General features: G+C 38.7%; 1 protein-coding gene across 2 annotated transcripts in view; it reads left to right on the forward strand.

Moving 5' to 3' along the window:
• The window catches only part of GPC6 (glypican 6), a 1,119,186-nt gene that overhangs the window by 558,490 nt on the left and 537,826 nt on the right, over nucleotides 1-22,870 (forward strand). For both annotated transcript variants that reach the window (XM_043581540.1, XM_043581530.1), the window contains exon 3: nucleotides 12,761-13,152. In XM_043581540.1, coding sequence (XP_043437475.1) covers nucleotides 12,761-13,152 — 392 coding nt within the window. The remainder of the gene's footprint in view (nucleotides 1-12,760; nucleotides 13,153-22,870) is intronic.

Consider the following 22,870-nt stretch of genomic DNA (forward strand, 5'->3'; position numbering starts at 1 on the left):
TCATATATGGCTTTTATGATCTCGAGGTATGCTCCTTCTATCCCTACCTTCCTGAGGGTTTCTGTCAAGAAAGGATGCTGTATTTTGTCAAATGCTTTCTCTGCATCTATTGAGAGGGTCATATGGTTCTTGTCCTTTTTTTTATGGATGTGATAAATCACGCTAATTGTTTTGTCATTTTGAAGGGAGAAAAGGAATTAATGAGGTAGAAAAATTTAAATTAAAATTTAAAAAGTATTAAAATTAAAATTTAAACACACACACACACACAAAAATCGAATAAATGATGCTAGATCCTAGGTGTGTTTTGGTCTGGGTGTTGAAAGTGGTTTGACAGATTAGAGGAGAAAAAAGCCGGGGGCAGGGGGGAGAAAAAAGGAAATTGAGAATTTGAAAAAATGAATACACTGAAGTAGACTAAAATGAGATGATGGGAGTAAAATAGAATTTGAAAAATATACACAAAAGTAAAGAATACAGTAGAAAAAATTAAAGAAAAATATTTTTAATAAAAATTAAAAATAAAAATGAATTTTTTATTTTTTGTATTCAAGAAAAAGAAACGTAAAAGAAGCAAAAAAAGAATAAAAAGGAAATCGTTTGAAAATTTGAAAAAGTGAATACACTGTAGTAGACTAAAATAAAATGATGGAAGTAAAATAGAATTTGAAAAAAATTACATAAAAGCAAAAAATGTAGTAAAAAAATTAAAGAAAAATATTTTTAATAGAAATTGAAAGTAAAAATGAAGTTTTTCTCTTTCTGCATTCACAAAAAAGAAAAGAAATGAAAAAGAGAGAAAAGAAAAAGAAAAAACAAGGAAGTTGTTTAAAAATTTGAAAAAGTGAATACACTGAAGTAGACTAAAATAAAATGATGGAAGTAAGATAGAATTTGAAAAAAAAATTACACAAAATACAAAATATAGTAAAAAAATAATGAAAAATATTTTTAATAAAAATTACAAATAAAAATGAATTTTTTTCTCTTTCTGTATTCAAGAAAAAGAAAAGTAGTGTAAAAGAGAGAGAGAAAAAAAAGAAAATTGAATAGATGGACCTACTAACAGATTGAAATAGAACTGAAATCACTTAGTTTTCCCCTAGACGTCAGACCATGCAGCACTTTATAGTCCATAAATCAAGCAGGTGGTGAGACTTGTGTTCTTGAAGAGCCAGGTTGGCCTAGTTGGGCGGGGCTCAGAGCAATGGCTCCATTCTCTACTAGATGGCACTGCTAGCCCCCTGGGGTGGATTGTTGTGGCAGTCGTAGGTGCTTATGCACGGGAGCGGTGAAAATGGTGTCACCCAGCCAGCCTGTCTCCAGCATTGGAAGGAACTCTGTATTCCCCGATCATCAATCTTGCACCCGTCCTGTCTTCAGCCTTCATCCACTCCCCGCTTCTTCACTGTCTGTGACCAAGCCCCAGGCAGTACCTCTCTCCCGAGTTTTCTCTCAGATGCGGCTGTTTTCCCTGGCCCCTTACTTCTGAAGGACTGTGGCTCTGACCCGTTACACCTTTCTGAGGGAGTGTCTCACTGAGCAATGGCCAAACAATGGCTGAATGTCAGCCGCACCCAGGAATGCCTGCTGGACCCTGCTGTTGCTGGAACCCCGAGACTGCGGCCAGGCACCAGCCCACCCCAGAAAAAGTCCACGAGACAGTGTAGCAGCAACGTTTCAGAGATTATGGAAAATCACAACACACATCTGGCGCCAGGCTTTACCCTTAAGGACCTTGTTCCAGCACCAGCAAATGTGGCCGCCTTCCGGGGACTGCTGGGACCAGGTGGCTTCAACAGTCTCCACCAGTTGGAGTGGAACTGCTTTTCCCTGTGTGGCCCGAGAACCTCCCGGACCCCACTCTGCTCCTGGGGACTCGCCCTTCCCACCGGAGCACCACCAGGTATTGAGCTGCGGAGTTGCAGACCTTGCGCCCCCCCTTGTTTACAGTCTTAATGGAATTTAAACCCTCTCCTTTCTCCCTTATTAGTTCAGTCCCTGCGGCTGTTTCCAATTTTCCACTTTCTCTCCAGCTGCTTTTGGGGAGGGGTGCTTTTCCCGTATTCTCCGCCCGCCTCCCCCCAGTCTTAGTCCTTTCTCCTCCTGCAAAAGTGGCTCCCTGCCCGCCTCCGGCTTCTCTCTCCCCAAGTTCACCTCTCCAGGCCACGTACCTACTGGATTCTGTGGTTCAGGTTGTGCAGATTGTTGTGTTAATCCTCCAATCAGTTTACTAGGTGTGCAGGATGGTTTAGTGTTGATCTGGCTGTACTTCATGGACAGGAGACACACAAAAAACTTCCATGCTGTTCCACTGTCTTGGCTCCCCACCAATGCTATAATACTTTCATTAAAAACTTTATACCTAACTGTGCTGTCACAGCTCAGAGTTTTCGAGTACACTCCACCTCTTCCTTCTGTTGTCTGCGTTATGTTCTTAAAGGACACCCTGGTTACTCGGTAGACGTCTCCTTTCCCTTCAGCTGTAATTAGCTCAGGTGTTATTGGACCCTATTCCTTTCTCTTCCCAGGCTCTACCCTTCCTTCCTCATCATGGGATGAGCTCACTTCCTGTCATCAAGGAAGGCAGAAGCTGCCTGTGGAGGTAGTGTTAGGTGCTGGAAAAGAAAAAGGTACAGGGAAAAGGCAGAGACCCACATACTCTTATCCCCCAATACCACAGCTAGCAAGCCTCACATTCTGACCAGTGCTGTGCTCTTGTCCCAAGACCCGCACATCGGTGGGGGTCTACTTTGAGAAAAGAGAAATAAAGGAAAGGAAGGGAATAAAGAAACAGAAGAAGAGAATTGGGCTATGTGTACTATGGCTCCTCCATGCGTCATCATTCTTCCTTCTCTGTCCATATATCCACCACTGTGCATGGACTAAAATGAAAGTATTGGAGAATAGAGAAGAGATGTACACGGAGATCACTCTGGGAGCTTGAGGATATACTGACACCTGGATTCCACTCTCAGAGATTTTGGTTTAAATCAGTATGGAATGCTACCTGACCACCAGGATTCTTCTAAGTGATTTTAATGGCAGCCAAGGGTGAGAACCACCTAATTCTATAAAAAAGATAAATCGGTTTCATTAGGCTGTTCTTCCTGATTCTTCTTGAGCACCTACGCAATCTCTTCTTCCAAGAACTCCTGGCCCTTATCGTTGACTTTTCACCTACATATTAGCTTTGGCCCCTCTTCCCAGAGTTCACCTGTGATGGTTTGGTATTGCAGCTTTTTTTCCACCCCTGGCCCAACAAGTAGCTGGGTGAAGAAGTAAGGGGAGCTCAACAAAGAAGTGGATTTGGGAACAGAAAAATATTCAACCCAAATTTTGAAACCTAACCCCACCCCCAAAAAAAACCCAAACCCCCCCCCAAAAAATCTTGCTTTTTTTTCACTTAAGGAAAACAAAAATTTGGCAATAACTTTAAAATCTGTACTTTTGGTACCTCCTTGGCTAACCATGCTGTGGATCATGTCATCTCTGAAAGATAAATGGGTCACGGGCAAGGACTAAAGGCATTTTCTGTAGGCCAAAACCAAGGAACTGTGCAGTGATTCAAGTGAAGTCTGAAAACATCTCAGCTTTTAATTTCATATGCATTGCTTAGGGTGACATGGAAATACCGTCTGCAGGCTCCAAACAGTTGTTTGCTTTGGGCAGCAACCGTCAGCAGATTTCAAATTCAATTCATGATTCGCAGAATTAATAGTTTATCTATACCACCTTGTGAACATAAATGGCCTAATCAGTCTTTCTTACTTTAAAAGATATCTTCTGGAGAAATAAGCTACCAAGAAATAAACCATTTATCAATCTAATGTGTAAAGGATCGCTAAGTATAGAAAAAAAAGTTTAACCTTGGGAAATGTGCATTCAAGCCAACAATTTCTATAAACTGCCTTATTGCTTCAAATCTCCCTATATCAACCAATTACATAGATGCTGCTTTCCAGGGAACTTTCCTTTTTGCATCTGAATCACACCCCTGATTCGGAAAAGTCTCCTGGAATTTATTCTCTTCAGGTGACTTAATTTAATCGTATTAAATTGGAGGACTTTGTTGCAAGGTATTGATTATTTTTAACAAACACTCATGATTGTAAACTGATGACTTTTCATTAAAATTGTCTTCATGGAATGGCCTAGTTGATTAGATTAGATACATTGGAGAAATATAAAGTGGTGATGTCCAATTGACCTGAATAATGCATTTTAAAAGACATTGTTATATCCTTGGTTTTCTTGATTTATTGGTTAGGGGTATTTCCCTAGAACCCTTATGTTTCCACTTATTTAAGATCTAATTTATAAGAGTTTCCAACTCACAGTGGGAGGAATACAATAAAAATAACCTTTGGATTCAAATAGTGAGCAATTTTTGTAGTATGTATTATAATATTTTTGATAACTGATACATTATTTTCTGAACCTATTTTTTTAGATTTATAGTGAGCATTGTGTTTTGTTATAGGGCCTTGTAAGATGTCAAAGGATAGTTTAAATTTCTGTTTTTATTAATTACCATAAAGAGAAAGTTGAAAAAGAAATTTTCTTTTATGAAAAATTTTCTTTTATGAAAACTTATGAAATTTTCTTTTTTTTTTAAATTTTTTTTTCAACGTTTATTTATTTTTGGGACAGAGAGAGACAGAGCATGAACGGGGGAGGGGCAGAGAGAGGGGGAGACACAGAATTGGAAACAGGCTCCAGGCTCCGAGCCATTAGCCCAGAGCCCGACGCGGGGCTCGAACTCACGGACCGCGAGATCGTGACCTGGCTGAAGTCGGACGCTTAACCAACTGCGCCACCCAGGCGCCCCTGAAATTTTCTTTATAATTTTATTGGTATTATATTTTTTCTTTTCCTTTTTCATTTTATACTGTCTACTTTATATGCCAAGTTTACTGTGGGATTTTCTCCTCATAAAAATCTCCAGGGACTCATTAGACCACAATGTTAGAAAATTTTAGGGATGTCCACTCTAAAATCACTAAAGTCACCTAAATCCTCTAAATCATTAAAGTGATTTAAGAATTTACTTTTGGATTTAAGTTACCTTGCAAGGGAATATAAAGAGATGAATGGGCTACAGAGTTGTCAAAGCAAACTTTAACATATAAGATAAAAATAATGGAGAAAAGGAATTTTTATTCTACTACTTAGAGATAACAGACTAATAATTAAGTTGTCTTCCTACCTACAAGAAATGAAAGGGATAATACATTTTGTTGAGTTAATTTATCTTCAAACATTTCACTTACGATTTTGACCCTTTATGCCAGGGATTGGCAAAGTTTTTCTGTAAAGGCATGGATATTAAATATTTAGGGTATTTCGAACAACATAAATTCTTTGTTGCATATTTCTCTTCGTTGATATTGGTATTTTATTTGATTTTAGTCAAACATTTAAATGTATAGGTGAATGTGTTCACAGACATGTATACTTGTTGCTAATGTACATATATCTTAAAACACTATATACGATATATGTGAGCAAATATCATAAAATGCAGCATATCTGTAGTCAAATAATTTCAGCCTCCTTTTGTGTGCCACTGTTCTGTGTACTGTAGCTATAATCCCAGAATCTGTGACTGATTTTTTTCTAATGGAAGCCACCCCTTTAAGAAAGCTACACCAAATGGAGGGATATAAGTATGCCCTCCAGTCTGTTATCTACATTAGTACTAATTAGTATTAGTGGAGAAAGTAATCACACCTGAAAATTATTTGTAATAAATAATTTAGATTTGACTTTAGAGTGCATTTTGCACATTTATATATGGTTTTATGTCCTCAGAGTTTATGATACTTCTCATTAATTTTCAAATCAGAGTGTGAAAATTTGACTTAGGATAAACTACAAAGTCACCCCACTGGCCTGCTCTTAGAATTCATCCTTTCTCTTAATGGCTGGGAGCTCTGGGTTGCATGCTAGTTCAGTGGTCTAGGGCAACTGGTTTCTGCTTATTTCTGAGCCCCCGCTTTCTCATCTGCAAACTCGATATACTAACATTGAGTGTGTAAAGCCCATCATAACCATGCTTGACGTTGTGTTTGATGTCCATTATACATCAGGCAACTGTTTAGGTCCTATCTCTAGCTATGCTTGAAATTACCATCATCCATTGTTTCAAATTCATTTGTCCTCTTCATTTAAGTTTGGTATCTTGACTTTCCTCCAAAACTGTAACAGAGACAAATGGGAATAATGAAGATATTGTGTTACTGTATTGATTGCATTTTAAATCAGTTTGTGTTGGGGGTGGGGAGCTCTAAAGTGACAGAAATTCGGTTAAATAATCCCTCAAACAGGAAAGATATAGATTACTATTACTAGAATCACTTTAAAATTATATAGGCTATTAATTCATGAAATGAATGGACTGAATAACTCATAATGCTTATTAAAATATAATAAATTTAGTCTATAGAAACATACATATATACACACAGCAAGAGAAAGTATGAATTAAGAGATAAAGAAGTCATAAATCATACAAGAATTTTTGCTTACAGCAACATTGTCTCATAATGGAGATTATTATTTCTCTCTTTTTGAATAAATTATTATTTTGAAAATAATTTTATATAATTTTTCAACCTCATAATTTCAAAAAATATATACTGAGGGTTTCTGTTTCTTACAGAAAAACACAACTGATGTTTAGGAAAAAAAGCAAAGGCAATGTAATAGACTATCTGTTACAGATTCAAAAGTGGCTTGGGGGTTAATTCAAACATAACATTCAGGGCATTGCTTGGATGAGGTAAGCACTTCACTTTGCAGTTAAGTTCACTGGGCATTGCCAGTGAACGTGAATGCAGTCGGCTTGGTGAGATCACAGCCATGACGTCAGGGTCCAGCAGGGCCAGGCAGCAGGAGAGGCAGTAATGAAGCCAAGCAAAGAATAGCTCCGGACAAACAGAGCTGTCCAGAGAGGAAGTGAGGGTCTGGTAGGGCAGTCTTGTTGGACAGGGGCCACGAGGCCTTCTGTCTATAGATGCACAGGAACTTGGAGCATGAGAGAATATGAATGTGTATGTATGTGTTACTGTACAAGAGTTTGGAGGATGTCAGGAGGCCGTATTCATCATGTCCTGCTCTACAATGAGCTGTAGCATCTTCCTTCCTCTAAGGTGGGTCCGTGAAGTTATCACTAAGAGGAGCCCAGACCAGATAGAGTCAAGGTGCATTTCACTGGATGTTCACGTTCATCTGTCTATCTACTTACTCACTATTCACCAACTATTAAGGCCCTGACATATGACAGGCACCGCACCATACATGGAAGTGGTAATATTGGCCACCAACAATCTTATCTGTGAATATAATGTGTATTTCAGCCCTTTCACCAAAGGTACGGCTCCTCGAGTTTATCTTGAAAGTAAATTGTGGGGTTTTCTTTCTATAAATATACTAGTCTTTTCTTTTTTTTCTTTTTTCTTTTTTAATGTTTATTAATTTTTGAGAGAGACAGAGACAGAGTGTGAGCAGGGGAGGGGCAGAGAGAAAGGGAGACAGAATCCGGAACAGGCTCCAGGCTCTGAGCTGTCAGTACAGAGCTCGATGCAGGCTCAAACTCACAAACCGTGAGATCATGACCTGAGCTGTAGTCAGATGCTCAACTGACTGAGCCACCCAGGTGCCCCTTTTTAAAATTTTTTTAATGTTTATGTTGAGAGAGAGAGAGAGAGAGAGGGAGGGAGAGAGAGAGAGAGAGAGAGAACGAGGGGGGGGGGGGGGGCCGAGAGAGAGGAGAGAGAAAGTCCCAGGCAGGCTCCATTCTGTCAGCACAGTGCCTGATGTGGGGTTCAAACTCACGAAACCATGAGATCATGACCTGAGCCGAGATCAAGAGTCAGTCGCTTAACCAACTGAGCTACCGGGTGCCCCAATGTGCTGATCTTTTTTCTCCATGTTTGGTATCTTATTTTTAGGCTTCTGAAATTTATCAGTAGAAAGTTAACTCGCAGCGGGTGGATTAAGAGTGGTTCTGTCTCCCCAAGGGACTTTTGATTATGTCTGGAGATACTTTTGGTTGTCAGTACTGGGGGTAGGATGTGCTTTTGGCATCTAGTACACGGGGCCAGGGATGCTACTTGATATCCTCGAGTGCAGGGGACAGACCCACAACAACGAAGATTGCCCAGCTCACAGTGTCGATACTAAGGCCAAGATCCCTGATACAGAGGACTAGCATCTAACTGTCCCTTCCACTTAAAGCTACGCCTTGCCAAGGATGACACTTCATGTGCCAAGCACTCCCTGAGCAACAGCAGTGTTTATCTCTTCTCACAGAGTCTCACCCCCTGGAGAATGGGAAGAGATAGGCCATTTAGGGATCATGTATTCTTGCCCTCAAAGTCTAACACAGAAGAGCATAAAGGGTGCTGCTTCTTCCTCCATGAATGCTCTTCATTAACTCACTGTTTTCCTAGTGGTCAGATCCGGCTATTATGTAAGCAAGGAGACTTCTGAAAGGAGAAATCATCTCACAAACTGTACCTGAACGCTGACAGATTATGCACAATGAGGAAGGACAGCCATATTGACTTATCCTTGAAAAAAGCATGGGGGATGGGGTGCAGGGTGGTAACACTATTGTGTCTGTGAATCATAACCCTTACTGTACATCCACTTTCCAAACCATTTTACCCTCCATGACAGCTCCTCTGGGTCTTTCCTTAACCAGACCTTGGACTCTGGGCTGACTGAACTCATTTAACATGCTTTTGTGGAGGGAAGGGTAGAAAGAAAGAGATTAGGAGACAAATACACTTAACATGAATATGTGGGTTTAAAGAAGCAAATTTAGGATACCTGCTTCTCCTGCCAGGACAGGTGCTATCTGTGACCATGTACAGATATGGTCTCCACTGACCAGGACCAAAGCCTTTCACATTCACTGGGTTATGCGATCACAGGAACTTCTATCACCATCTTGAAGCACTCATTTTATTTTTTATTTCTTTTAAATTTTTTAACATTTATTTATTTTTGAGAGAGAAAGGGAGAGAGAGAGAGACAGACAGACAGACAGACAGACAGAATCCGAAGCAGGCTCCAGGCTCTGAGCTGTCAGCACAGAGCCTGATATGGGGCTCGAACCCACAGACCATGAGATCATGACCTGAGCCAAAGTCAGACACTTAACTGACTGGGCCACCCAGGCGCCCCTTGAAGCACTCATTTTAAACAAGCTTTCAATGAGAAGTATGTGGGAAAGCATGAAAGCAGGAAAACACTGCAATTTCTAGGTAAATGCTATACAGCACCTAATCCAGTCCCCATGTCCATTTCGCTTATAGAAGCATTAACGAGATATTTCCAGCTTGATTGGGCAAAGCTTTTGCGGTGTCATTGGCCTGCAGATTCCTAGAGAGCCTCTTGTCTGCCTTTTCCTCTTGGTGGTCCCTCCCTTCAGCCCTGTGTGCACCTTACGTTTTGATATATTCATTTGGAGTCTTCATTTGAAGCCTTTCTCAGATATCCTTAGGGCAACTTTGGCTCTTCAGAGTTGATTTTTGCCCCTTCAGAGGCCTCTCCAAGTGATCAGGCAGCGTGCAGACTTTCTTTTTGCCTTTGGAACAGTGGTGGTTTTTATCTACAAGATTGTTCCCCCCACCCCCCACCCCCTTGAAGCAATCTGCCCTGCAGCAAACAGATGTCTGTACCCAGATCTCCCTTCTAGATGAATAAGATCCTTCCAGGGGCTAATGCTGGTTGGAAAAAGTGCTTTCGTGCATCTATGAAGCATAACTGAGCCCTAAGCAACAACTTTTGATGTGTATTTTGTGAATGGGGAAGAGAAAAAAATCAAAAACATTTTTTTTTCTGCCAAACTGTTTCTTGAGATGAAAATTTTTGTTGACGGAAGGCCTTACCCAACCTGAGGTTTGCCCTCGCCGATGAAACAAAGGTTGGATGGACATTGCTTTGCCTTACATTGTTCTTCAATTCCGTTCTCTGCGCTGTTTGGGCATAATACTCCATCAGCAAAGTGGGGCTGATAACTGTCTTCCAAAACTCCATCCTGTTTGGTTTGCTGAGAAACAGTTTTCATCCAAGCATAAAATACTTTGTTCAAAGAGTCAACCTTCAAAAGGTAGAAGTCTAAGTCCACGGGCAGGCTAAAAATGAAATGAGTGTACTTATTTTGGGAGGACATTAGTTTTGCCTCAGTACCTCAGATGCCCATCTTTCATAAGATCTAAGATCAATGTACCTTAAGGTAGCAACATTTGTCATAATTGCCTGATACATTAGCATCTTTCAATACCAAATATTAACTTTGACTATGAGATCACTAAACCATGTAATGATTTTGAACAAGGAATAATAGCTTGACTTTTGAGGACCAGTGAAGCTAACAGCAAACTTTTGAGACAATGACATACTCTTAGACAGAATTTAAGCTTGGAAGCTAATGAAATGTTTGTTGAGCCCTATTTATTGAAATAGGAGGACTTGGTTTCATTATTCAATTATAAATACTAGTTTAGGCATATGGAAGCAAACCACATGACACAGAAAGGGAGCAGTCTGTTTTTAACTATTTAGCCTCAAAGCAGGCAGAAATCCCGCATCTTTCTATTCCCCGTATCAGGAGGGGAAGAGCCTAAGTCATGTCGTTTTCAGTAAAAGCAAACAATAAAAATTTCATCTTCATAGAGAAGCATTTATACCTCAAGTCCTTGCAGAGCGATGAGAATCAGAAGATTTTTTTTTCCTTTTTTTTAAACCTCTTTGAAAATCCAGACCACACTATTGATTACTAACTATTCACTGCTGAAGGCAGTACTCTGTATTCAATAAATTAAGCTTTAATTCCTGAGTCCAACAAAATAATTGACCTCAAAAAGAAGATAAATGAATAGGCTGTCCTGAGCTCATGATTAGAATCCACTTTCTAGTCTCATTATATTCGTATTTTTCAATTCAGTGATTTTTCCATTCTTTCTTAGTTTTGTTCACAATCTATAACACCTTCCTCCCTGCTGCTATATCACCAAGGCCAACCTCTTTCCATTCTTGGTTTTGAGAATGAAAGATTTTAATATGATATTTTTATAATTTAGTATTAATATTGACAGATTAATACAGTTTCCATTTTAGGGCAAGCTAGGTAACTAGTATTTCTGAAAACTTCTGAACTGTTCTTGATTTCATAAAATCCTAAATAACATAGATGTACCATGCATAAATATTTTGATTAAGATAAGAAATATTTGGTGGCTTGTATAAGATCACACAGGATTTATAAACCATGACTTAGGAAATCCTTCAATTATTGCTGCCCCTGTAGCCACAGAATTTCTATATTTAAGAAAGTATATTCTTTCATAGTAAGAAGGTAAACATGTGACTAGAGTCCTCTTTAAGGTTTGATGCTTTGGTTTCATTTGAAATCAAATATAAAATATCATTATTGCAGGCACTATTTAAAGATCACAGCAGTAGTTCAATGTTAACATTATTCAGAATTGAAGTAAATCAAGGTCTTCTGATAAAGCAGAAATAAGGTACAGCTTCCAAGGAAACTGTGGAGAGATTCGTGGCTTTTTTCCTTCAGTGTCTCAGGAGAAAATCCCCCAGGGTTCCAGAAAAAAAGAAGTTATTTGTTTTTGTTTGCATTCCTACTTTGATTCCTTGAGGCATCCTGGACTTGATTTGCCCTTCTGTTACCTGAGAAGGGTGCATAGTATCAGAGAATAAAGAGAACTATGAGAGGTAAAACAGAATCCCTCTGATGTTGGGCACTTGGATTTATAAACTCAGAGGCATTATCTCTTCATCGTCTTTTTTGCCACCCCAAAACACATTCTGCAAATGGGATAACACTTGAGTTGACTCTACCCAGTCTCACTTGGTGCAAATGGATAGGTGCCCCGCATGCCTGAAGCGTGTCTTGAGGGAGCCTAACGTGAGGCCTGAAGAGGCTAACAGCACCCAGTGACGTTAATTTCTTATTTCTTGCATCCTATAACTGAGTGTACTGCAGGGTAGCAGAGTTCATCTTTTGGTGTACTCTTTTTCATTGAGAACTTTTTAGGCAGAAATCCTAACAGCCCATATTTTATTCAAGTTCTATAAAATGATAGTTTATATTTATAATGGTAATGCAAAGTACTTCATAACTTTCTGATTCATTATGGCAAACTAAATTATGTTCATTATAGCTTTGGTATTAAGTGAATTTATTTGCATTATGAATCTCTGAACACTGATAATTGATTGCTATATATAGCAACTACAAAGAGTCCAAAATATTACATTAATGTAAATATCCCATTTATGAACTATTCCAAATAGCAGCAATTTAATTGAATTTAGTGTTAGAACAGATTTGTAAATAGACTGGCGCAAAAGTTTTTAGCCATATGCATTTGTTATTATGTTAATGACAATACTTTGCAACGTACTTTGATTTGAGTTTAAATCAAATTAGGATTTTCTAAAATTTAACAATACATGAAAAAAGAATCTAGCTACTTTGGAGGAGTAATAAATGATACACTCCTAATGTTAATGGATGTTCTTTCAAATAGAAATCATGTGGTCTTCTGTTTTCTTTACTCGTAGATCGTAGATGCAGGGCAAATCTTATTTAAAGGGTTATCATCAATTCATTGATGCCTTAATCACAGGTTCCGTTTTGTATGAAAGTTGTGTCTAAGTTAGGTAGATGCTGTGGGCATTCAAGGTCTTACTAATTATGAGTGTTTTCTTGGTTTATTTGCAGAATTTTTCCGAGAGCTCCTGGAGAATGCAGAAAAGTCACTAAATGATATGTTTGTACGGACCTACGGAATGCTATACATGCAGAATTCAGAAGTGTTCCAGGACCTTTTCACAGAGCTGAAAAGATACTACACCGGGGGCAATGTAAATCTGGAGGAGATGCTCAATGACTTCTGGGCTCGGCTCCTGGAACGGATGTTTCAGCTGATAAACCCACAGTATCACTTCAGCGAGGACTACCTGGAATGTGTGAGCAAATACACAGACCAGCTGAAGCCTTTTGGAGATGTACCCCGGAAATTGAAAATTCAGGTCACCCGCGCCTTCATTGCTGCCCGGACGTTTGTCCAGGGGCTAACTGTGGGCAGAGAAGTGGCAAACCGAGTTTCCAAGGTAATTGAAAATCTGCTTTCTAATTGATCTTTCTCTTCTGCTCTGTTTTTAAAACAACTGTTTAAACAACAACAACAACAAAAATTCAAGGTGAAGTTTCTCTGTTACAGTGGTCCTTGCTCTTAGAGTAATCGGATAAACGTCAAGGTTTAATTCTGTTTTACTTTTTTTTCTTGCTTTGTATGAGACAAGACAAGATTTCAATCCATTCCATGTTTGGAACATAGTGTCAATATTTATCAGCGATATAGCATGAATGGTGCGGAAACAGGCATCTTGTAACTATGACCACTTGGCATTTCTGAACAGAGTTTTAAGAATGATAAATAATCATGAAACAGTCCATCCGGAGGTTATAATCCTCTAGGAAGTCACAAGGTGATAGTCTTCATGAGGTTTTCAAGTACAGACAAGTTGCTGTTCACACACCAGCTTCTGGCATTTCTTCTTCTTTATCACTTGCAAAAGTGGCCAAATTCCTCAGTAGTGGAGAAAGAACCCTTTGCTAACACCTGTAGAACTGGATTAGGGAGGAATAATGAATACAAAGTATAGATTCTGGCAGGGAATTCCTTTTGTTATCCATTAGCTTTGAAATTCAACGCCTCGTATTGCATCCGGCTTATGAGCAAGCTAAATCACTAATACACATCGCGCCTTTCCTTGAGGATGTCTCTAAACCTTTAATGCAAGGGGTCTTTCTCCACTGCTTTCTTTAAACATTGACTGTTTCCTGTGTGTAGGATGTTTGCTTTTGTTTAAATTCTTCCTTGACATTCAACTGTTCTTAGGAGACGGGCTTGCCCATTTATGAGGTCAGTCCAACCAATAAACTGAAAGATGATTACTGTAAGACATAAAGTAAAAACAACACATAACAGGAATCTGGTATTATGTCACCCAAAAAGGTCATATTTGTACAAAGATTAATGCCAAACACTACTTTCTTATTGCAGGGCTGTGGCAGAGACCCACATATTTCTCATAACTATTGGTGCTAACCTTCCATGTTTCTCTTTTCTCCACCTTCATGTCCTCAATATTTACATCTTGGTATAAAGACTGTGTATACCCTTAAAAAATGTGTTTCTGTGACACTATTTATAAATTTCATAGCCATCCATTTTTAAATTACCTATTCCTACTGAGTTTATTTGAGCATATGGAAAGAGTATTTTCAAGAGGCCTCTAAAAAGGATAATCACATGAGGCTTAATATAATATAAAGGCCATATAACTCTGATGTTAAAAATGATGTTTTTTTTAAATGAAAATCAGTAATATTCTGGATACCAAAGGAACTAGAGCCCCAAAAGTGGGTCGATAAGGAACTAGCCAGGTGGAATAGCAAAAGGAAATATGATCACCCGAGAAAGTCTGTAAAATATATAGAAGTACAAAAACTAAATATGTATCCCATATATTCTTAAGCAGAAAGTTTGTTTTTTTTTTAAAAAAAAGATAACTTTAGTCACAGAGACTTCAAATTGAAGTCTTTGCTTTTGCTGGAGAATGAAACACACAGCCGGCTTTTAAGAAACACAAGATAAGAAATTCAAAGCGTGGATTGATCTGTGCAACATTCTGGACTCTTTACTTTGATTCTGTCTGAGTGTGAGTAACGTTTAGATACACATATTTTTGCCTGGGGACGTTCGGGTGCAATAAGAGAATATTTTCTAGCAAAGTATCTAAAAAGTATCAGGGGAGACTGCTGCTGATTCTCTCTGAGTTCTCAGAAGATGGCATTAACAACTGCCCCTAGATGGCACCTCCCTTTTACCATTCCCTGACTATCTCAGTATGAGGTCTTTGTAGATCGAAATCGAATTTACTATTCTTCATGACGTGGAGGTTGACATCATGGAGCAACCACCAGTAGAATATGGCTTTTAATTTTTTTCTGGACATGATGAGGGATATACTCTGTAACACTGTGATCTTGTTTCTCCTGATCTTTCCATGATCAGCATTCATTTGCTGAGCAACTGCTGTGGATTTGTGATGTAGTTTGTGATCATGTAACCATGGAATGCTGACTGTTCTATGCAGATATTGGCTTGTCTGGCCTGAGTTTCATTAGCCCTAATCTAGTCAAATCATAAGTCCCATGCTGACATCTGGGTGCCACCTTGTAGAAAGATAGAGAGAAAGAGAGAGAGAGAGGGGTGTGGCTTAAAAGAAGCCGAACCTTTTTTTTTTTCTAAAATAATTTATGACTCAGGGATTTAAGTATATTACAAATGAACTTTCTCACCTAATGATTACCAGATGGTATGTAACTGACAAAACCAGAAATACATCTACTAGGACTGTTGGTATGCTGGTATTTTTCAGCACCCAAACTATTTTTTTGTAATAAGAATAAAAATTACAAGGACTCAATATTTTAAGAGAAAAAGCAAGAATGGTGTTGGAGGTAAAAGCCCTTCATAAATCTGGGGCGTCCCTGTGGCCCGTTACTTGAGGGATTTGAGTTGGCGAAATGATTGCAGAAGAGGTAAGGAATTCAACGCAATATTCCCAAATGGAGATCAACAAACTAGGTTATCTCCTGCATCCTGGTTTGTAGAATACATTTTTTTCCTTCTGTTTCTTCTCTTTCAGTGGCTTCTCAAATCTTGGAAGATATCATTAATAGCTTCTAATTAATTGTTTTGACTGTAAAATGTATCCCTTTGGCAAAACACAGCCATTTGACACAAATGTTTTGACATGATATTATAGGGAGTTTTTGTACCAGAAAAATGGAGGAATAATTTGGAGGCATCAACACAATAAGGGTTTAAACTTATCTTTGCCATCTTAGAGACAAAAGCCTTGTCTTCTTCTAGGCACTGAATGAAGCAAGTTAATTCTAAGTAACTGTAACTGGAGATCTGGTTCTAGGAAGTGTTAAATGATCCTCGAGTGAATATCTGTGGTCAGTTAGCCAGGGTTCATTTACTATGTGAATGACTAATTTTGAGAGTGCTGAGTGTTGACAAAATACGGAGATTTGGTAACTTTCATACTTTATTGGTGGAAGTATAAATGGATGTGTTCACTTTGGATAACAATTTGAAAATACCTGTATCACCGAAAAAGTGTGTATCCCAACACTGCAGTTCTACCCCAGGAGTGGAACAGGCAGATATGTGTGTGTGTGTGCAGGCAGATATGAAGAAGAATGTTCACAGCATTGGTTACAATAACATGAAAATTAGAAAAATCACAAATGTCCCATCGGCATACATGGTGATCTTGTCACACCATGAAATCCAATGGAGCATGGAAAATAACTGAACGATAGCCACACTCATGGATGAATCACGGTAACCTCATTTTGAGAGAAAAACATTATCAAAGAATACATACGATTTATATAAAGTTCAAATAATGTAAAACACAGCAATACATTTTATTTTATTTCAGAATAAAAATATATGTGATAGAAGTCTGGAGAAAATTTTTAAAAATTGAAAACACAAACATTAGATGGTCATTTCCTTTAGGGGTTAGGCTTAGAGATATTATAAAGGTGGGTTATACAGGGATTTCTAAAGTTATTGGATAACATACTGTTTCTTAAGCTCTGGGCGATATGTGCGGTTGGAGGGGTGGATTTAAAACCATTTTAATGAAAGAGATTCAAATGGTGAAGACTTTGCCATTGTTCATCTCTGATTCTCTTCATCTGTGCAGATATGATCAAATCCCTGAGCTACCCCCAGTAGTTTATCAGACTTACTGCTGTTTGTAGATTTGTTAACTGTTCACTTTCCATGCTCCATATTGTGCTAAACTACACCAGGTAAGCTTGGAAGGCAAAGCTCTAAACTGAAGATAAAAGCAAATTTTGATAATGTAGTAGCCTGGAAAGAAAGAGTCTAGACTATTTCTTAGCATTGTCCCTTTATTAAAACACCACTCTCATACCCTTATATATACCCATTTATGAGTAGAAACATGGAAGCCAGCTTGTCAGACACTGTGAAGCACACAGACAGAGCGCTCCATTAAAGAGGTGTTAATGTTGTCTGCCTAGACCAAGCTTCAACTATTTATCATGAAGGCAAATGTGGAAATGACTCTCCTGTCTTCACTGGTCCATCCTGATGGCTGTCATTCTGCTTTAATCAAAGTGACTTCTATGAGTAAAGACTGTAAATTATGTCAATAAAACTGCGTCAATTATGGAAGTCATTTCAATGATTCGTTCCAGATAGTTGGGTAGATAGTAGAGCTGGGATCCAGAGAACTTGCCCTATTGCCAAAGACCGTCATGTATCCCTTGTCCGTCTGTATGTCCGTCTGTCCATCCATCCATCCATCCATCCATTCACCTACCTAAAATCCTTCTTTCTTGTGGGTCATGACTTTGAAAAGAAAGTTTGACTTACAGTCTTTAGTAAGACCAGAAAGTTTCATCAGTAGACACCTGTCAATGTCTGCTACACAGACTGTTTTTGCATGAAGAGCCTCTTAGCTGGTTCATATACCTGAGTAAACAGCTTTGCATTAACAGTGCAATGCCAAGAAAGCAATAAACAGAGTCAATTTTCAATAAATGTGGTTGATGGACTATAAGGCTGAAAAGTTTATCATCAAATTTGATGAAATGAAGGCTATGAAATACGTCCATTGAGAGCGTTCTCTGATCACAATGGAAAACCATTCTGAAGAATTTACCATTGAGATAATTTACAAGAGAAACAGTATTCTATTTAGCCGTTTGCTTTGGGGAAAGAATTTAAGATATAAAGTAAGACCACCTTTTATAGCTATCACCTGACTCATTTGTATTGTTCCTTTTACGGTGATATTTTAATTGGAGTTAATTTTTATGGAGTCATCCAAAAATGAAACAGACCACAAAAAGGTCTTAGGTGAATGAAACCTTTTTATAATTCTTCTGTGGCTAGCGTATTCTCTTCTGTAATTGTTGATTATTCAGTGTAAGTTACTTCAATAATATACAGTGTTAGGAAGAATAGGTAAGCTTTTTAAAATTATCAATAATGCTTCTATGTTTACAACTTTTAAGTCAGCATAAATAATACATGCTTGCTGCTTTATGATGGTGGTGTGGGCATTATATTTAGAAAGTACTTAGCAGTCAATAAATAAATAATATCATGATAAAAATAGTAACAAAATGATATTAGTACTAGGAGCCATGACAATGAAAATAATGTAATTCATTGAAAATGTATGAATTTTAGCCTGGTCTAGGTGCTGTGATAAGCCTGAAAATCACAATAATATAAGTAAATCCCACTGTCAGAAGAAGGAAAGAACATTTCCCCTCAAGTATAGCATGTGGGATTCTGCAGATGGATTTAGAGAATTAAGAGAGACAGTCTGTTTTGATTAAAACACTTCGGTTATTTTGATTAAAACAGTTAAAATATCTTATTAATTTTAAGTTCTCTTGCAAACTACATAGCTTAGATGTGTGCTTTTGAAAAATAGTTGAGATAAGAAGAGGGTAGAAATTGAGGAAAATGAAGCCATTTATATCCAATGCACTAACAACTATTTGTGTCTTCTTTCTTTTTGTTCCCTTTTGTAGCTTGTCTCTCTAATACCTATGCCTGAGTTAGGCTACTTTATTTTAAAATTATACTATCTATTGGGATTCCATTAAAATGAGCACCTTTCTCGTCATTGAAATTTGATTGTGAAATTTTATCCATTTTGGAAGAAGTTAATGAGTTCCTTAACTCTGTAAATACAACATAACTAGGAAATGTTTGAGAACCACAGTTCTACTTATACTGTACCTAATAGGTATAATCTCTCTCTTGACTACAGTTCAAGTGGGGTGGTTATAATAACCCAGCTTTTATTTCATCCCAATGTGGACTCTTGTAAAAGTGAAGCCATTTTATGCTTGTTCATTGTGTACTGTATGTCAAGTACTATTGGTAAGTTTATGAGATACCACAGCCAAGCAAGTTAACCTATTTGCAAGTACTAATTGGGAAGACACACACACACACACACACACACACACACACACAATGTCAATGTATACTGAGAGAATTTTGCAATAAGTGTTCTGAGAACAGAAAGGAGAGACATCTAGCTTAATCTTATGTGCCCGGAAACTTTCAGGGGCATAGAAGCCTGAACCACATATTGAAGGATGCATGGGCATTGGGCAGATGATGAGGGCATCTAGCATGGTGAAGGATGTTTTAGGCAGAAGCAACAGTGAACAGAAGAAGCACAGAGGTATAAAACCAAATGATGTGTGCAGGTAGCTGCAAGCATGTGGTGTTCTTGAGGTATAAAGTACAAAGCAATGAATAGCAAGAGATTAAGCTGGAGGCCCAAACTGAACCCTTGAATAAAAACTATTTCACTAACAATTTGGTGCATGTCTATTTTACCTGAATAACTTAAAAAAAAACAGCAACAAACAAAAAAACAAAAACAAAACTTTCTGTGGTTTGGAAGCATTCTAGTTTTTTGAGGGACAAGTGAATGCTGAGCACTTACTGTGTGTCAGGTATTGTTCTGTAAGAAACAGGAAATAACAATGAATAGCATTGTCCTTGAGGAAATCCAACACTATACAGAAGTTCAAGTGTGGTACAAATGATCAGGATAAAGGCAGAGATCTGAGAGATCTGTATAGAGCACTATGTGAATCAAGAGAAACACACATTCCTTTTTGTCTTGGGAAATTGGAAAAGACACTGTAGAGTAGATAATAGTCAGATTTAGACTTCAAGAATGAACAGGTATTACAACAGGGAGAAAGGGATGTAAGGCTTTGTGGTCCGAGGCCCAGCAGGTACAAAGACACAAATCGTGAAAGGTCATGGTGTTTTGGAGGGGATTCCAGGAGGTAAATTTGGACCATATTATTTGGGTCATAGTTTATGTTAAGGAATGTGAAGGACTTGGCATAGGCGAGGAATAACAATGATTTTTTAAAAGACAAGTATGTGATCAGATACTCACTTTAAAAAGGCGGTCCATGGGGTTGATAATCTGGATTGGGGGACTGACAGCCGGTGCGGTGATGGGAAACTATTGCAATTGCCCAGATTAATAGTGATGAGACCTGGGTCAGCAGGTGGAGTGGAGTGGAGAGCACACCCGGAGAGACAAACACGCCAGCACAGTATATAGATGATGTATCTTCTCAGGTTCCCTCCCAGCATCAAGCACAGTTCCTGTCACAAAATTTGTTCCCGTTTAGTAACAGCTGTCTGTTGGCTGACTGGTTTGAGAATCACCACCATATCATTGATTGTTGGCAAAGGATGGTAACATTTGGTTAGAGGAAGAAGGGAATAGGATCAGATGAAATATCAAAACATATCAAGATTTAAAGAGGGATATAGAGAAAGAAGACAAATGGTGCGAGCCAGAAAAGCATATTGCCCTGAAAGTAAAGAGAACAGAACTTCAAGAAATAGGGTAATGAACAGTATCGAATGTTGCAGATAGTCAAGTGGGAGGCACAGAGGAAATAGACTTTTGGATTTGGCTCTTAGGATGTTACCAATTAGCAAGCAGCAGTGCAACTACCCTGGTTTTGATTGGTGGAGAAGCTAATTCTTCTGCCACTACACATTCTAGAACTAGCGTGGTCCGTGGACTGGTGCTCTTGAGTAGGCTATCACGGTTTTGCAACAAGGTAAGTACAACTGAAAGCACTTTAAAAATCTGAATAGCAATTTCACATTGCCCCAGCATCCAAGACACCATCAGTAGACTTTTCCTTGAATATTGGTGAACTTGTCTGGTGAGTCTCCTCGCTGTGACCTGCATCTTAGTTATGCTCCATCAGGTTAGGTATCAAAGCATAACATCCTGGGAAGAATCAAATAACCAGCCAAAGCCTGTCTAGGTCATGGGAGCCTCAGACAGTGAGTCTGAGATGTATTATTCTAGAACAATGCTGAGAATACAAAATAACCTATTCGGCTTGATTCTGTTGGTGTGTCTGGACTTTCTCCTCCCTGTATGCAGTTTCCCTTTACCCCTTTTTGTGGCCTTCTGTCCCAGCCTTTTCCCCTGGGGTGCATTCTCTGTGTTCACAACCATCAATGGGCTCCTGTAAGCCCATTTTGATTGACACGTCTACTGTCTGCCTTTGCCCCACAAGTCCGAGAACTTCTCTGGGGCCATCGGAAACGTGTGCTACAAGCAGATGTCTTTGTTACTAATAGGGAACCTCCAGTGGTGAAATGTGCCAATTAAGGTACAGCACAAATAAAAAAGGCCCAAGGATAGAACTCTAGTGCTGCAACTCAAAGGACGCTTCTTCTAAAATGGCTTCGTAAAGGAAAACGGACCTGACACTTTATTCCAGTGAACAGCGCGGAGTCTGTTCTTGGATATGTATCTCCGAATGCTTTCATGCTTTTCTTGCTGGAAGGTTCTGTGCCACAAGATTTGAACAGCAGTCGTATTGTAATTACTTACACATGCAAAAGCACACCCGGAGTGTTGGCTGGACACTGCGGGCTGTGTGGCAGGATAGGCCGAGACTAAAAGTCTGGAGGATTTTTCTTTTATGGTCCCATCTTCATGGAGTCAGTGTAACAAGGACATTCTCTGAGGCAATATCAGTGCAGAGGTTTATGAGCCAAGATACACATGAAAAAGAATTTTAATAGAGCTTGACAGATATATTGCATTAATACTGCTGACATAGTGAAGCAAGACTTGTGTAAAGAGTATGACACATTGGTATTTTTTAACATGAGGTATTAGGTCACACAGATAGCTGACTGTATAAAGAGGGGGGATACACTGTCTCTACCATTACCCTCGTGATTACAGGCAAGGGTTATTCCCCTTCATGTGTATGCGTTTTACCTCTTCGTCTTGATGAGTGGTATTCAGCGCAGACACAGTGGATCAATCCCAGATGATTAGAAAATAAAAATCACCCCACACAATGTCGAAACTCTACGTTGTCTTACGTCTAAATCGGACGGCCATGGGTGAAAATGGACAGTTCAGAGTGTCAGTAATGGGATAATGGTGACTTTGACATTCAGATGGAAGTACAACTGTAGCCTAAATCAATAGATATTCCAAGTTAACATGAGTTGACGCTTAAGCGGCGGACATAAACAGATTTTTAAAAATTCATTGTTGGCGTTGCAGGAATGTGCTGCATGTCAAAAATGCCGATGTCATATTTAATACTCAGTAGATAACGGGATTTTCATGGGAATTTTATCCTCTTTAGTTTGTAGTATCTTAAATCAGGAAAGCAGAGTTTTCCGTGTTCATTTTGTATAGGATTTGGCAATCAGAAAAAGTCATTCAACATTTTAAACTTTCATAAATATATTAATTATGAAAAACTCTTATGCTGCGTACCATTCTCACAGTGGTTATAAATATGAGTCTCTCCATAAAGAAATATATTGGTTAATAAATAATGGGTGCTGGGCACCTGGGTGGCTCAGTCAGTTGGGCATCCGACTTCGGTTCAGGTCATGATCTTACAGTTTGTGAGTTCGAGCCCTGCATCGTGGGCCCTGTGCTGACAGCTCAGAGCCTGGAGCCTGCTTCAGATTCTGTGTCTCCTTCTGTCTCTACGCTTCCCCTGCTCACGCTCTGTCTCTCTCCCAAAAATAAATAAACATAAAAAAGTAGAAATAAAACTGATCAATCAATAAATATAAATAAATAAATAATGTGTGTTAAAACTTTTCCTCATTTGCTCTTGGTTTTCTAAAGACCCATTTCCTTACTAAAA

Source organism: Prionailurus bengalensis, chromosome A1, assembly GCF_016509475.1.
Source record: "Prionailurus bengalensis isolate Pbe53 chromosome A1, Fcat_Pben_1.1_paternal_pri, whole genome shotgun sequence".
Classification (NCBI taxonomy): domain Eukaryota; kingdom Metazoa; phylum Chordata; class Mammalia; order Carnivora; family Felidae; genus Prionailurus; species Prionailurus bengalensis.